The following is a 16910-nucleotide window of genomic DNA, read 5'->3' on the forward strand; positions in this document are numbered from 1 at the left end:
CATGTCAGGATGAGCCTGCAGGAAGGGTACCACATGAGGGAGGAGGATGTCTTCCCTGTAACGCACCGCATTGAGACTGCCTGCAATGACAACAAGCTCAGTCCGATGATGCTGTGACATACCGCCCCAGACCATGACGGACGCTCCACCTCCAAATCAATCCCACTCCAGAGTACAGGCCTCGGTGTAACGCTCATTCCTTCGACAATAAACGCGAGTCCGACCATCACCCCTGGTGAGAGAAAACCGCGACTCGTCAGTGAAGAGCACTTTTTGCCAGTCCTGTCTGGTCCAGCGAAGGTGGGTTTGTGCCCATAGGCGATGCTGTTGCCAGTGATGTCTGGTAAGGACCTGCCTTACAACAGGCCTACAAGCCCTCAGTCCAGCCTCTCTCAACCTATTGCGGACAGTCTGAGCACTGATGGAGGGATTGTGCGTTTCTGGTGTAACTCAGGCAGTTGTTGTTGCCATCCTGTACCTGTCCCGCAGGTGTGATATTCGGATGTAACGATCGTGTGCATGTGTTGTTACACGTGGTCTGCCACTGCGAGGATGATCAGCTGTCCTTCCTGTCTCCCTGTAGTGCTGTCTTAGGTGTCTCACAGTACGGACATTGCAATTTATTGCACTGGCCACATCTGCAGTTCTCATACCTCCATGCAGCATGCCTAAGGCACCTTCACGCAGATGAGCAGGGACCCTGGGCATCTTTCTTTTGGTGTTTTTCAGAGTCAGTAGAAAGGTCTCTTTAGTGTGCTACATTTTAATAACTGTGACCTTAATTGCCTACCATCTGTAAGCTGTTAGTGTCTTAATTACCGTTCCACAGGTGCATGTTCATTAATTGTTTATGGTTCATTGAACAAACATGGACATTGTTTAAACCCTTTACAATAAAGATCTGTAAAGTTATTTGGATTTTTACAAAATTATCTTTTAAAATACAGTGTCCTGAAAAAGGGACGTTTTTTTTTTTTTTTTTTTGCAGAGTTTATATAATGTATATATAACATTTAGAATGTTTGTAAAAAAGGTCCCCCCCAACTCTGTCAAAGTTTGCCTAATATTGTCTTCGGTTACAGGATCAATGTTCTTTCTTGAGTTAGGTATATTTCCAGCACCATGGACAGCCCCAAATGCACCACAAAGGCGAATAACAACTTTGCAACCCAACGAGCGAATCGATTGAACTCTAATGCGTTTAAATTTGGAACGTTAAAGTGTACTTTTAACATTGCATTTTTGCATAAACACTCTTTAATTTTTGATCCAGGGAACACTGTAACTGACCTGTCTAATTTGATCTCAACAGCTCTTACGTTCACTGTCATGGATATCCTGAAGGTTGAGAAAGAAAATTCCTCATGCTGTGGTGTTTGACGTGTTTTGCGGAGAGTGATCCGCGTGAACGGTTCCCTCCTCCCGCGCTCCTCTCGCGCACGAAGTGCGCAGTGTGCTACGGCCCCTCGAGGAGAGACAGTTTCAGTTTGGTTGAGATGCTGATCACACCAGCAGCCTCACAGAGAGCTTCGTTTTCGTGTCTTTCGTTTCAAAGAACGACTACCGGTGTCGAAAAAAAAGAGATGAATCACGGAAAGCGACAATATAACGTTAACGGGAGCGGTGGGAAGAAGGAGAAGACTCCGCCTGAATGACCCCTCACAAAGAGACGCGTTTCCTCGCGCTGCGCTCGTGAAGCTTGTCAAGCGGATTCAAAGGGGCGCGCGATCCAGCGGCTCTCGCGCACAAACAGTCATCAATCATGCCGGTGCGACGGGGTCACGTCGCGCCGCAGAACACGTTTCTCGGTATTATAATTCGCAAATTCGAGGGTCAAAGTAAGTATCACCTTCCAGATGTTGCAGTTATGCATGTTTATTTCGTTGAAACTATAAACGTGTGATCAAATGCAATATCGTTTTACTGGTAATGACCTTTGAATAGTATGAATTTACCTCACACACGCACTCTGCAATTTATTTCAGCCTTGATGTCCAAATGTAGAAATAGATAGTTTAGTTTATAGCCATTGTGCAATTGTTTCTCATTGATGTAAACATTGATTAGATAAGTGGTTAACAAGGCAATAGATTTTAGATAGTGTTTGGACTCTTACTCCATTAGCTGTTAGAGAGGAAGCTGTCCATTGCTAACAGCATGTCAGCATCTAATTACCCATCTGTGATGTGTTTGAGTGTTAATGTGTTTACTCACACCACAGGCTGCCACACTACCATTTCACCTTGGTCTTTTTTGACCCACATCTGAATTGAAGGGTGTGAAGTTACATATGCATTCTAGAGTTAAGGTTTTCAACCATAATAGACAGGGTCAATGTGTTATTATGAGACCATGCTGCACTTCTGTAATGTAAAACTATTTTGTCAGGTAACCTTGAAATGTACTTAATGCGGTAAAAACTAAATGAACTGGTCAAAAAGTCAAAAGTATTATTTAATATGACTAAATCAACCTGACCATATTACGTTGAACCAACAAAAGTAATTTTTAAAGGTCAGATTAGGTATAAATGGGAACTTAAAGTGTAACAACTGCGTATTTCCACTTTTTACAGTGTGTACATTTGTTCACAAAGAGTTGCTGATATTACTTAAAATGTTCCACCATTCCATGTTTCATTTAATGCATAAAGTAGGTTCCTTCCCTTTCTTAATTTGGATGAGAAGTTTGTATTAGTTGCTGATATATGCAGCAGAGTTTGTTGTACTGTTTGTGCATGTATGTAAATACTGTATGTATGCATATTGGTTTATATTGCAGAGTCTTTGTCTACGTTCACAGTGTAAAGTCGTAAAATTCTCAGTACTCCTCTTTCTGGCTTAAAGGGTTCATGAAATGCTCTTTTTTATATAGTTTCATTATCTTCCCTGAGGTCCACTGATAATGTTAGTAAAGTTTTCTTTTCACCAAAACAGTCATAATTTTGTAATATATGTTAATTTTCCACCCTGTCTCTGACCATCTTTCTGAAAAGCCTCCTTTAAACTTCAATGTAAACGCCCTCTGTTATGATTGGCTAACAGCGTGCAGCCCCTCAAATTCAACCATTTTTGAAACTCAGTCAGAAGAGAATAAACAAGCACCAAAACATTAGAAATGCACATTTCACGGTTTACACAACGCACATCCCACACATTGCATCCAAATATATGACACTATACATCTCAAGCACAACTGTTAACACATGGAAGCAGGTGCGGTGCTAGGGGTGGGCTTACCGGGCTTAAGCAAAAAAGCCCCAAATGTTTTTATAACCTTGTACTAATCACCGAATTTTCATGCGCGCAGTAAAAAAAAAATCCTTATTAGAACCGCTATTCTGCTCGCTGCGCATTAAACAGTGTCTTCATTCACTCTTGACAAGAACCGCCCAATCAGACAAGGAGTTCTGATTGACATGTAAACTGGCCAATCGTTGATAAGAAGTTACGTACAATCCAGCCAATGAGATTGGAAATTTTGGATGTAATTACCTCGATGCTTTAGAGATAAATGGTCCGTAGGTGTGCACTTGTCTTGATGAGGAGATTTATTAGAATATTGAAATGGGCATTTTAAAAAAGAAGTAGTAAAACAGCCTCAGCCGACATCAGCACTTCAACAGCAAGATGTATTCTGCTAACTGCTTCAGTTGGCTGCAGCAGTGCACATGTTAAACCTTACCTGTGCTGCACTTTTGTTTGTTAATCTAACATCTTGGGAAGTCTGGTATTCTCACTTTGTGATCATGCATTTTTGTTGATGAATATGATATAATTTGTGGATGTTCTGTAGGCAGGATCCTAATAGGAATAACAGCTTGGTGTCATGGCTCTGGATTTGTAGGTTTTAAACATACAGCCTGTGTGTTCAATGAGTTTGATTAAAAATGATAATAGCATAGAGCAGTATTATTAAGGAGGATTGCAGATGATTGTCTACAGTTGTGAAATAAAGCAGTTGGTAGATCTGAAATGTTTTCAATCCAAATCATTTTATGCTCAGGCATACTTTTTATGTTTTGTATTCTTTAACAAACAATATTAAAATACTTTTACTTAATTTAAAAATGGACTCTTTGCCTATGTATCTTTTAAACATATTTTAAAGTGCATCCCGTGTGTTATGATGCATACATGGATGTCTGTGGGCTAAGCCCCGGATGTCCACTGACCCTAGAACTGCCCCTGCATGGAAGCGTCAGTTGCGGCGCGTCTCTCCAACAGTAAACAAACAGGTGTCCCGTTCCATTTTGCACTGCCGCTACTCCTGCCAACAACACAAAGAATCGTTTCAGAAAGTTTGTGTCGATGCGCCTGGTGTAGACAGCCTCAAGCCGCTGCGTCGCGTCAACGGATGCGCCCGGTCTAGACAGTGTGTCAGCATCATAAACAAACATGACATTTGAAATATTAATGAATGGAACTGTTTACTTACATTTTTAATCAGGTTCAATAGTGTTTTTAACAGCCCCTTACCCTTCAGTGACAATTCCTTGGCAAAGACTCATTTTATGACTGCTTCACAAGATGCACACATCCAGTTTATCATCCTGTGCATATCACCGGAAACAAATCAAAATGGTCAAAGACGTCCATCTAGTGCATGTTTACATACACCAACAATTAAAAATAGCGCTGATAGGCGAAAGTACAGTTTGTTGAGCAGTTTAAGCAACAAAACAACAGAAGCCACAGCAGCTGATGAAACCCATCTTCTCTTCAGAGTAGAAACCTGACACCGCATCTTTTAAAAGACGTCTGTGTTGTACATGTTTGTATACACAAATAATTCAAAATAGTCCAGATGGGTTCTCTTTCATGTTCAGTTGTTAGGCCACAGAGAGTAGGCCTTTTGTCCTTCTTTCTGTCTCTGTTTACGTGCCAAGTGAGCACCAGTGGGCGGGGCCATGGGCGCAATGATTTTAAAATAAGCGTTGATGTTGCTGCCGTAGAGGCCATCTTGAAATAATGAGTGCCCCAAGTGATGTAGGGAAGTCGCGGAAGTAGAAAATGGGGCATTTTGGCAGCTTGGTTTCAATAAATGCTTTTATTGCGTCGGTATTAAGTTCTGAGTTCTGGAATTTACAGTATGTTTTTATAGTAGAATGACCTCTAATATGTCAAAATATCAAGGAAAATTTGATTCCTCATAACATGACCCCTTTAATAACTCAAATACACAGCCCCTATTTGCTAATGTACAGGTATGGATTGCCAAAAACGCAGGATTAGCTTTACTTTTATTGACACTTTAAGAATAATCTACGGTTTTTCCTTTCACCACAGCCAAGTTTGCACACATGCCCTAGCTAAATACTGTATCTTTGTTTTCTGCTCAATTCTACAGACAAGAGATTTGTCATAGCCAATGCACGCGTCCAGAACTGTGCCATCATCTATTGTAATGATGCCTTCTGTGAGATGACGGGGTTTTCTCGACCGGACATCATGCAGAAGCCGTGCACCTGTGACTTTCTGCATGGGCAGCTGACCAAGCGGCATGCCATCGCACAGGTAGCACAGGCTCTGCTTGGTTCAGAGGAACGTAAAGTGGAGATCACTTACTATCACAAGGACGGTGAGTGTGTGAGCATGTACGTTTGTTGTGAACCTGCTGGCCTGGATGGAGAGCTCAATAATGTGTTGTAGAAGTTCACATGAAATCAAAGAACGCTAGTTATACAGAGTTCAGATGTATTTATATTAACTGACCATCATCTATGTGGGTTGATGATTTTAGTGAATGCAGAGGTCTACAAATAAAGTTCTGGTTAGTGTAACCTCTATTTTAAATCCCTGAAAAAATATCCTGTTGCTTCAAGGATAGAAGGAAACAAATGTTTACAAAACTGTGCTGCAAATTATCTGCTTAATTGGGCTACAATATACAGATATAGCATAATATATGAGGCTTTCAGTTAAGATACAATATACAGTACAAACCACACACCGCAGGTTGGGATTTTTTGCTGTCACTTTAAGAATATTATAACTGCAACCAGTCTTACACACTTCACCATAAGCCAGATAGGCCAATTCAACATCAGTTTACTCATGCAATGCCAGATTCAACATAGACATCAGTGAAAGCCACCTTCTTATTTACAAACCCTACCCGAAGCAACTTACAGTGCATTCAAGCTATACATTTTGTCAGTACATGCATTCCCTGGGAATCAAACCCATGACCATGAGTTGCTATTGTCATGCTCCACCAACTGAGCTACAGGAACAAAAGAAAATTTTTCTACTCTTGTCACCATAAAACTGTTTTGTACTGTCAGAGCAAGAGCTTTATCACATCATTGAATTCAATGGCAGCTTGATGGTCTTTCTAGGAATAAACTGCTACTTTGGAATATAAGCAGAGAGGGAGAGAGAGGGAGAGTGAGTGAGTGAGTGAGTGAGTGCAAAACAAAGAATGTGTGTGTGTGAGTTATTGCAGAGGATCTTAACGTCTATGGGCTGAACTGACAGCTCCTTTTGTCAGGGACAGTTTTGCCTCAGATCACAGAGAAGCCACTGGGAGCTGAAATCAGTTTAGACAAATATAGAAACAAAAGGGAGAGACAGAAAGAAAGAAAAAGTTACATCAGTACATGCATAAGCTACTCTTCCAGGTTGCGCAGATAGACAGTCTGAACATAGTGCTTAGCGCTAGGGTGTGTGTCTTTCTTTCCCAGAAAAATCTCTTATTCTGTAAATAACATTATATACAGTATATAATATAAATATATAATTTCAAATGTCAAATTTCAGATGATCTTTGGTCATATTTTTATTCCCTGCAGTATATGAATCCTGCTGCAAAATCAAACTCCCATGCAAAAGCAATTCTGCAATCTCCTTGTGAATGATCTCAAATGCTCCACTCAACCAGTTACTGCAGTGCATGCAAAAACACTGCTTGTATTCTATCCATTTTATATGTCCATTCTCTGGAGAACTTTAATAGGAGACTTCATCTGCTTAGCTCTGTCTGGGCAGACCTCATTACTTCAGCAAGGAAATCATAACCACAACAGTTACACTCACTCATAATATGAAAGTGATAAACTTGTAATAGTGTAATAGATAGATATACTGCATGAGAGCCATCATAGATCATTCATGCCTTTTACAAATTCAATAGCGATTGAAGAGTCTTTTAAATAGAGTTCCTTAGAGAAGTGCTAGAGAATTCTCATATAATACTATCAGTCATAATGCTAAGGGCATAAAAAGCGGCCGCTAACATATCATCAATTTCTGGCATCCCTTTTTCCATTAGACACACCGGCTTTCTTTTCATAGTTATGTCCCAGTGGGAACTTTGAGGTAATGTCAAACCTCATGTTCTAGACAACCCTTTATTGTGACCTTAGATCTTATATGAACATGTGAACCAATGGATATGCCTTTATCCTGGTTTCCACCCTAGAGACCGCACATAAATTCACTTCCATCTCTGAGGTGTAAATAAGCCTCTCGCTGAGCTGTAGCACAGCATGTTCTGGACCTGCTCTTTATTTTATTTTTTTCCATAGTGATTTTAGTGGCTTCTGCTGTGAATGTATTAAACTGTGAACGATAAGCAGGTGTGTGTAGCTTTTTTAGAAAAGCTGTGTCTTTGTCTCTCTCTCTCAGTTTCTCTGTTTTTCTCACTCACTTTTCATCATTCTTTCCAACCACTCTTAAAAATAAAGGTTAAATTAGAACTCAAATAATTTCTTATTCTTTAGTTGTTTAGAACATTTTATATATGCATTACTTTATAGAACCCAGAAACCAATAGAGCACAACAATTCCTTCCCACTTTTACAGCTGTCTTGGTTCCGGAAGTATTTTCCCCATTTTTTTCCCATAGTAATTTCATAAAATCATTTATAAATTAGAAAAAAGTCCCGCACACTGCTGCTGCTTGCGAATAGTATACAAATGTATTATACAACATTTCAGTCATGTGACCTTTGTCAGGTATTTAAAAGCTATGAATGAATCACCTGAGTAGCCAATCAACACCTCCTCATGGACATTCCAAAAAACAATAAGTTCAAATATACCATGTTGAGTAGACACCGGAAGAAAAGAAACAAATGACTTAAGTATAATATCTATCCAAAACCAAAAAATAAAAAAACAAAAAATACAATATACAGCATAAATCCCCTTAGCGCAAAAACCTTAATACAGATAACAATGCATTAAACATAGAACCTTAGCATTTACACGTACATTTGTTTGAATTTCATCGTCACAGAATGTAATTGAAAGAAAGTTCATCATTAAGACCCATTGATGCTTATGTTTGGGGAGTGCAAATCCAAAAGACCTCACGTCTGTGTAATATAAGTTTTATGTCACCCCCTCTAGGTGGCACCTTGACCTTTTCAATGCCAAAGAATCATAAAGTAGAAACATCATGGTTAAAATTATTAAAACGAACTGCAACTGGATAATTCATATCTTTACTTCTAATTGAACGTTTAAGTTCACTAATGCGTTAAGTTGTCTAGATGTTTTTCCTACAAATCCCAGACCACAAAAGCGATGAATCAAGTAAACTATATGTGATAACACTGGAGATGGGAAACCATTTCCCTGTGCAGGGATGGCAAAAATTATTTGTTTCATAGGTATTGTTACATGGGGAACGATTACCACATCTATAATTGCTATTAGAAAGAGTGCCATTTTCTACACACCTGCTGATAATCTATCAGGTGTGTTGTGTTTATTTCTTAGTTTTTTTTCTTTCTTTGTTTTTGTATAAAAGAGTAGAACCATTTACCACGAGTAAGCCATTATCCAAAGCAGCCAGCTCCAAGGTGAAGCACAACATTACAAACTGATTTGAATTTGATGCAAAAAGTATTTGAAAATCAGTCAAAAAGACAAAAATACAAGACTGTGTGCTTTCTCCGACTCAACTAGATCTATGCCATGCCTCCACAGAATTATTCATTCCTTTTCTAAGTTCTCAGGATACAGAGTTAATTGGTCTAAATCCAAAGCTTTGGCTCTCTTATTTCAAGCAATTTGATATCATAGCTAAGTCCTTCATTTGGAATGGTAAACATCCCAGATTACATTTCAGTAGGTTGCATAGGCCGATTGACAAAGGTGGGCTAGGCCTAACCAAGATTTTGTTTTATTATTATGCATTCGGTCTCAGACATTTGGCTCATTGGCCGCTTCCGCCTGAGAGAGCCCATCCCTGGTTTTGTACTGAACAGGAAGTTCTTGCCCCTATCTGGCCATTGCAAAGCCTCTCTATCAAACTAACCGGAGAAGTTAAGTTACACCCCGTTATCTCGCATTTGCGGTATGGACAAAAGTGTCCAGAGTGTTTAATTCAGACATTTATTTAAATGTTGTGTCGAACATATAGCTGAACCCAAAATGATGTATTAATAAATCCCTTTTCTGCTGGACAGAGTGGATTGTGAGGGAGATTAATACGCTCGGTGACCTATATGAGAGTGGAGTGTTGAGATCCTTTGAAAATATGGTTCAACATTTTGTGATTCCCAGGTCTCAATTCTTTAGATATTTACAACTGCACCACCTGCTCTGTACTATTTTTGGGAGTAGCATACACCCACCTAAAGTGGCAGACACTCTGGGAGTGGTGATTTCTGCCTTTGGAAAATGTCATGAGGCATCAGTGTATTACTCCATGCTAATTCAGAGTCTGGGGGACAGAACTTCAACTTCTCTCAAGAGATTATGGGAGAAAGATTTAAACTTGGTATTTGAGGATGGAGTGTGGGCTAAGATTCTAGAAAACATCAAGTCTGCATCTAGAGATGCAAGGGTGCGCCTTATGCAATTTAAGATTTTACATTGATTCTGTTGGACCCCCTCTAGATTATACAGGCTTGGTCTTAAAGACACGCCCACCTGCTGGCAATGCCAATCAGAAGATGGGGACACAACCCATGTTTTTTGGTGGTATGTTAAGATCCAAGATCCAGTATTGCGAACTCAAATTTCATTTTGCCCCAGACTCTGTATTTTAGGCGATGGGGCGGTCATTAATATAGAGGTTAAATACATAAAAAATTGGGTCCTAACCAGTGTTATGATTGGCAGACAAATCATTCTTAGGGGATGGAAGTCGGCTGGAGTGCCCTCGTTTCAAGAGTGGCACACAGAGATGGGCAGGGTGGTGGCATTTGAGGGAAAGTCATATAGAAGGCTAGGTAACATGGATTTGTTTAATAAAAAATGGGGCAACTATTTGGCCTTTTAGGAGGGTTCTCGGGGAGGGGCAGAGGAGGGAGATTTGTAGCTTTAAATGTATGATTCTATTTTTGTATCTAGAGATTTTTACCTGGAGATGTTCGGGGGAAGGATATATAATTTGATATAATTTGATTCTGTGTGTGTATGTTCTGTTTCTTCAATCCTGTTTTGTGAATCAATAAAATGTTAATATAAAAAAAGACTGTATGCTTAATGCCTTTAATGAGGGAAGGAACTACAATCCCATGAAGCATTGCGAATTACATCAAATTAAAAATGATGGAAAAATCTAAAACTATTAATTTAAAGTTGTTTAATATAAGTGAAGAAATAATCTATCTCTTCAAATTTTAAGGGAAAATAATTTAGATAAATACAAATATGTCAGGAGTTTGCATCATTTTTTATTTCATCATTCACAGTACGTTATGGGAGTGGGTGGTCGCTGCGCAGCCCTTTTGCCGCAGTTTGTGTGACACGATTCTCTGACTGGTGTTTTTTTATCTATTCAGCAACATGGGTAGTGTAATTCTTAACCAGGAATTCTGCTATTAAACATAATTTACAAATATTACGTTGAAACAACACAAACGGATGGCATCAAAATAAGCATATACTATTGATTAACAACCTCACAGCTCACAGTAGGCCTGTCTTTAAAGTTATCATTAAAAATAAATTAATCTATGAAGAAAATAAATGGATTTATACTTCCAGAGTCAGACTGTTGCACTCTATATGCTGGATAGAATTTTTTAACCTCCTGAGACCCAAGCGTGACTGCTGTGTGCATTTTCCATTTCCCTTTTTGATTTATAACTAGTAGCACCTAATAAACATGCAACCAAAAAAATTCTAGAGCAAATAGTTTTCCGAAAAATCGATGTCCTCTTATGTGGACAGTGGGACTAAGTTTTATTGGGACTTTGTTTATTATGTTTCCAGAAGTGCTGGTTATTCATGTTTTTGAGATGTTTCAGACATTACAGCTGATTTTATGTAAAGCTTGGAACAGTGTGTATTGGGAAAAGCACAAATAAAAAAACTATACAAATAAAAATTATTTGACTTGATTTGAGTTTTTTTACAATGTTTTTTTCGCTGTTTCTCTCAAAGACAAACTCTGCTGTGATCGCCACCATATTGTTTTGTCACATGACTCGGTGCGTCAGACCAGAGTGTTCTGAACTGAAATCAGTCAGTTTAAATTAAATTAAATTATGTATAGCATATAGCAAAGACAGAACACACAGTCCATGCATTAGGACGAGGGTTCGCACAAAAGAATCTCCAAAGAAACATATGGCCAACTAAAGGGCCCTATACAGCGAAAAATAGTATCTGATTAGAAGAGAGTGCTTTGCTGAACCGAAGGTGCCATCATATTCGAGAATCCCATCCCTCTTATTTCATTACACTTGCACACACATACACCATATTGTACCTTACAAAGGCAGGTGCTCATGAGTATGGGTCATGCCTGATTTAGCATTTATATTGCAGTCAAATGTGATACCCCTGCAGAATTCTTCTGAGACTTCCTCTCAGAGAGGACACCATTGTTCTACACTGCTGGCTCGGCAAATTCCTTTTGCAAAGGATTTCATTCAACAGCAATAAGATACTGTAAATCCAAAAATTCAGCTAAATCTACGTGCTTTGATGTTGTTATTCATTGCACACAAACCTCTGTTCTGAGTGTTTTCTTTGTTGTCTTTGAAACCTTTAGCATATTATTGTTTCATCTCAAGTTCTTTTTAAACTGTTCTTGGATACTTTATCTTTTAAAAACCTAAAAACTTGTTGAAAGTGTTCATAAAGGTAGCAGGTAACACTTATAATAACTGGTGATCATTAATAACATAAAGTAAATATTATTACACTATAAATGGATTATTAGTGTACATTCAAATAGTGAGAAATGACTGTTTGATTTGTGTATTTATTCCTCTTCTATATTTGAATGGACACAAACTATTTATCTGTTGAAAGAATAATTCAAAATAACCCAACAATGAAAATTCTGTCATCATTTACTACACCATTTTGTTCCAACCACAAAAGAAATTAAGTCATAGAGGTTTGGAACAACATGGAACAGGGTAAAGTACTGTAATTGAGAACAGAATTTTCATTTTGATCGGTAAACTATCCCTTTAAGCATTAAAGCATGTATTTATTTTTGGAAGAAGTTGGAGCATTTGGAAGTGGAGCTTGGGGTGTGAGCGAATGAATAGATTTGTTGTATTGTCAGTCAAATGAGGAACTGTTTGGAAAAGAGTGACCTATTCCTCTCTGTCATTTATTCTTTGAACTGAGGTTCACTAATGAACATATGCTGTCATGCTGCCCTGCAGGCCTCTCTTTATGATTAATGAGCTGTGTTTATGAACACACAGCTCCACCAATCAGCACGAAGCACAGGGACCCGTGTACCAGTCACTCTAAAGACTGAACAGAACCATGTCAAAGGCTGAATAGATGCTATTAGTATTTACAGAAATCAGCTGATGCATGGCAAATAATGAAGATCTGTTAACACATTCAAAATATACTTACTCCAGCATCTGGCTCATCTTTTCTGATCTCTGTTCCTCTAGCGCACACACATACACACACACACACACACACACACACACACACACACACACACACACACACACACATAAACAATTGGGCTTACTTATGAAATTGGAATTATTCACTTGCGCCTTTAGATCTCAACTCATATAGCGTAAATATGAAATCTGTCTATACAAATCCACTTTTAATATGTTGCACAGCAGGTTACATGTTACAGTTTCACGTTGGCAGAGACAGAAGAGAGAAGACACACACACACAGAGGTATTTATAGCTCTTGTGCTTTTGGTAGGTATGATGTTTGGAGTCTCAGCTCAGGGGAACAGAGACACAGACTGCACTGCTGTACAGTTAACCCACAGCAAAATAATAACCCTATTAGGGTTTGTGCACTAGTCATTATTATTCTTACCAAGAATGTAAAATGCTTTTTCAGAGGGTGAAAATATTTTAGCACTCTGCAAAAAGGACAAAATATCGGCATTTGTTTTTGGAGATACAAATATTATGTTCTATCCCTATTAGTCCATAAAATCACACTTGTGCACATTCCCCAGTGGACTGCAAACTTTTTCACATCAGTTTTTTTTTTCACAACCTTTTCAAAATAAGATGAAATTTAGAGAAGGACAGAGCAGATGAGAATGAGAGCTCTGTAAACAGATATAGATAGTCAAGCTGAGCCAATGAGCTTTTCAATCAGAAGATAAACTGTAAACATGAAGACGGGCTCCATCTTTAGTTCTATCAGACAGGCTATTCATTCTAGTCTCAGCCTCAAACAGCCCATGGAGCGTTCACTGACCATTTGATGCATATTGCACACAAAAATAGCAAGAGCTGTTTAAATGGACAGTTCCAATGCACTTGAGTTCTCAGAAGTGACAGCAATTGATCATAAAAGAACAGTATTTTTTTTCTTCCTCAAAATATATCACACTAATCGTAGTCTAGTCTGACTATTGTTGCAAAGTGCTAAAAAAGAAAGAAAGATACAATGTAACAGCCAAAGGCTTCCAAAGACACTTGACCAACGATTAAAAATAGCACATCGATGTACAAGTACTTTTTTTTAATTTTATATAAAAATGTATTTATCTGTCAAGTACTCTAAAAGTCAAAATTACCAAATGCCAATCCCTGTCAAAATGTCAATCTAATTGGCTGACTGCTACCCAATGTCTGGGAGTTTGGGTGCGCAGGTTTTTTTGTTACTTTCTAGTTAAAAGATGGCTACAATGAATGGTTCTGAGAAAGAACTAATCACTGAATTTGCAAAATATTAATAGTTTTTCGCACCAGAAGTGATCGTATCCTTTTAGAAGTCATTCATTTAACCACTGGTGTCATATAGATGACGTTTATGCTGATGTAACAGGAGCCAGCTGGTATGTGATACCTGTCGGTATGTGTAAACCTCACTCCCCTGACCTCAAGAGGCGCACTAGCAACTGATGCTTGAGGCTGTAGCCTTTAGCCTCCTTGTTGGCACACCTGCCTCCCATGCCAGAGATGCCGGATCGAGTCCCATTCGGAGCGTGTCGAACAGGACCTGTTACCGTGTTGCCGTGACCCGGATGGGAGTGAGGTTTAGGGGGATGAGTGTAACGGGAGCCAGCTGGTACCTGATAGCTGTGCGGTATGTGTAAACCTCACTCCCCTGGCCTCAGGAGACGCACTAGCGACTGAGGCTAGAGGTTGTAGCCTTTAGCCTCTCATGCCAGCTGACGGTGGTTCAAATCCTGCTCGGAGCGGGTCGAGCAGCACCGGTTACACTGACTGTCTGTGAATTTTGGAGCTTCAAATGAGAAGCTATTCACTTGCATTTTAAGGACCTGTTGAGTTAAGATATTTTTCTATCTTTCTTCAAATGTGTTTTGTTGAAGAAAGAAAGTCATACACACTTGGGATATCATGAGGGTGAGTATTTTTTTGGGTGAACTATCCCTTTAAGCAGGTGCAATCAGCGTTGAAATAGCACAGCGTGTTGAATATTTAAACGAAGTCATTGTAATTCTTTTCCGCGCAAACAACCCTCCTTTCTATATTAAATAGGGTCATAATAGATTGCCCTTTATTCATAAACCTCTGTGCAATTTGCTCGCTGCAATTAACATCTGAGAAAAGCAGGCTGTAAACTACATTTTGATTTAAAAGAGATGCTGGTGAATTTTTAAATGTATCTCAATTACTATGAGTTTAAAAAAGTTGCATGCATCTTAATTATATGTGAGAAATAAGATGACTTTAATGTGTGTGTTTTTTTTTTTAATCATTATCATGTCTGTCAGTGTCTATGCCCCTCTTATTAGAGAATGCGGTTGCTAATATTAAGCTCAATTCTCCATTATTGAGCACACAGGTGCCTCTCCCTTGTGATTGGTGCTCCATGCGTTAAGTATTTGATTGATAAATGGTGTTCATAAAGAGGATGTTGTGTTTGTTATCTACCCTGTAAACTATTTAGGGCTTCTCTTGCATTTTGTTTGTAAGAGAAGCAGCAAGATCAACTCTGCAGCTTTGTTCTCTCCCATTGAGTTGCGCGTTTGCTTTTTATTCTTGCGCTTGCCCTAAACACAACAGTACCAATATTAATCTGAATATTAGGTTGAAATGCATTGATGCGGTGAGCTTAGTGTATGGTTAGAGCCTTTCTCACTGCAGGTAAGGCATTTATTTGGGCTTTAGTGGGGTGATTTATAATTTACAATGTTATGTTTTTTTCTCCCCTTTTTCTCCCCAATTTGGAATGCCCAATTCCCAATGCACTCTAGGTCCTCGTGGTGGCGTAGTGACTCGCCTCAATCCAGGTGGCGGAGGACGAATCTCAGTTGCCTCCGCATCTGAGACCGTCAACCCACGCATCTTGTCAAATGGCTTGTTGAGCGTGTTACCGCGGAGTCATAGCTCATGTGGAGGCTTAATGCCATTTATGGCTTAATGCTTAATGGCATCCACGCACAACTCACCACGCGCCCCACCGAGAGTGAGAACCACATTAGGGACCACGAGGAGGTTAACCCATGTGACTCTACCCTACCTAGCAACCGGGCAAATTTGGTTGCTTAGGAGACCTGGCTGGAGTCACTCAGCACGCCCTGGAATTCGAACTCGCGAACTCCAGTGGTCCAGCTGTTGTTTCTTCACACCTGTTTCTTAACATCTGTTCTAGGGATGAAACAATTAGTCGACGTTATCAACAATGTTGACAATAAAAAATTGTGAACAAACATTTTCGTTGTCGAATAGTCGTTTGATCTCATTTAACGTAACGTGAGATCACATTAAACTCTAATGATGACATGCGAGAGCATCACTGCAGTTTGCACCTGACTGAGGAGAGGAAGAATCACACAGCTCACAGTCCAGATGCACTCTAAACTTTCCAAACAGCTTCAGGTGATGTAGATCGCAAAGTATGAGGGAATTATTCAAAAATACCAAATAAGTAAATACAGAAGCACTCTGGCTGTGGAATAAGCGGAGCCGGAGCTCTTTAAAAGAAACGCTCTGGTGTTACATCTTAAATGCAGTTATATTTAATGTGTTATAGCTTTATTAAAGTTCAAATAATACAGAAACAGATCATGTAAATATATACAAACTCCGAAACTGGCATTTCTCTGTGCGGTCAGTGCCTCTTCTATGCGTTGTGCGAAGTGTCCCAATCTAAGGGGGAGAGATTGAAACTACACCCAGCTGAGGCACACTCTGTCGCAGGGATGCTCATCCCTCGAGCACGCACGCTTGCTGCAGCTAGATTATAACGTAATGGCTCGCGACTTATTGAATCATAATATATGTCACTGTGCATTTCTTATCGTGAATAAAATTGGTAATACGCAGCTTTATTAATAAGAGAGAGTTTGTTTTTTTGTGAGTTAAAGATGGATTGAAGTGAACAGAAAGGTGAGAGAGGGTAGACTTCACCCCATTATACACTGCAACAAAATATGTTTTTGATTTGTTTTTGTTTTGGCTTGTTTTACAATATAAATATCTAAAACTCCTTTAAAACAACATAAATTTTCTTTAGCAGTTATACTGCAGAAGTAAAATTGTTATCTGAGAATGTTGAATATAATATTTAAAAATATAT

At 39.1% G+C, this 16910-nt stretch overlaps 1 protein-coding gene across 3 annotated transcripts in view; it reads left to right on the top strand.

Moving 5' to 3' along the window:
* Nucleotides 1–1450: 1450 nt before the first annotated feature.
* Nucleotides 1451–16910, top strand: part of LOC127448924 (potassium voltage-gated channel subfamily H member 7-like) — a 117356-nt gene continuing 101896 nt past the window's right edge. For all 3 annotated transcript variants that reach the window (XM_051711879.1, XM_051711881.1, XM_051711880.1), the window contains exons 1-2: nt 1451–1838; nt 5350–5580. In XM_051711879.1, coding sequence (XP_051567839.1) covers nt 1763–1838; nt 5350–5580 — 307 coding nt within the window. In that variant the 5' untranslated portion in view covers nt 1451–1762. The remainder of the gene's footprint in view (nt 1839–5349; nt 5581–16910) is intronic.

Source organism: Myxocyprinus asiaticus, chromosome 12 (genome assembly GCF_019703515.2).
Source record: "Myxocyprinus asiaticus isolate MX2 ecotype Aquarium Trade chromosome 12, UBuf_Myxa_2, whole genome shotgun sequence".
Taxonomy (NCBI): Eukaryota; Metazoa; Chordata; class Actinopteri; order Cypriniformes; family Catostomidae; genus Myxocyprinus; species Myxocyprinus asiaticus.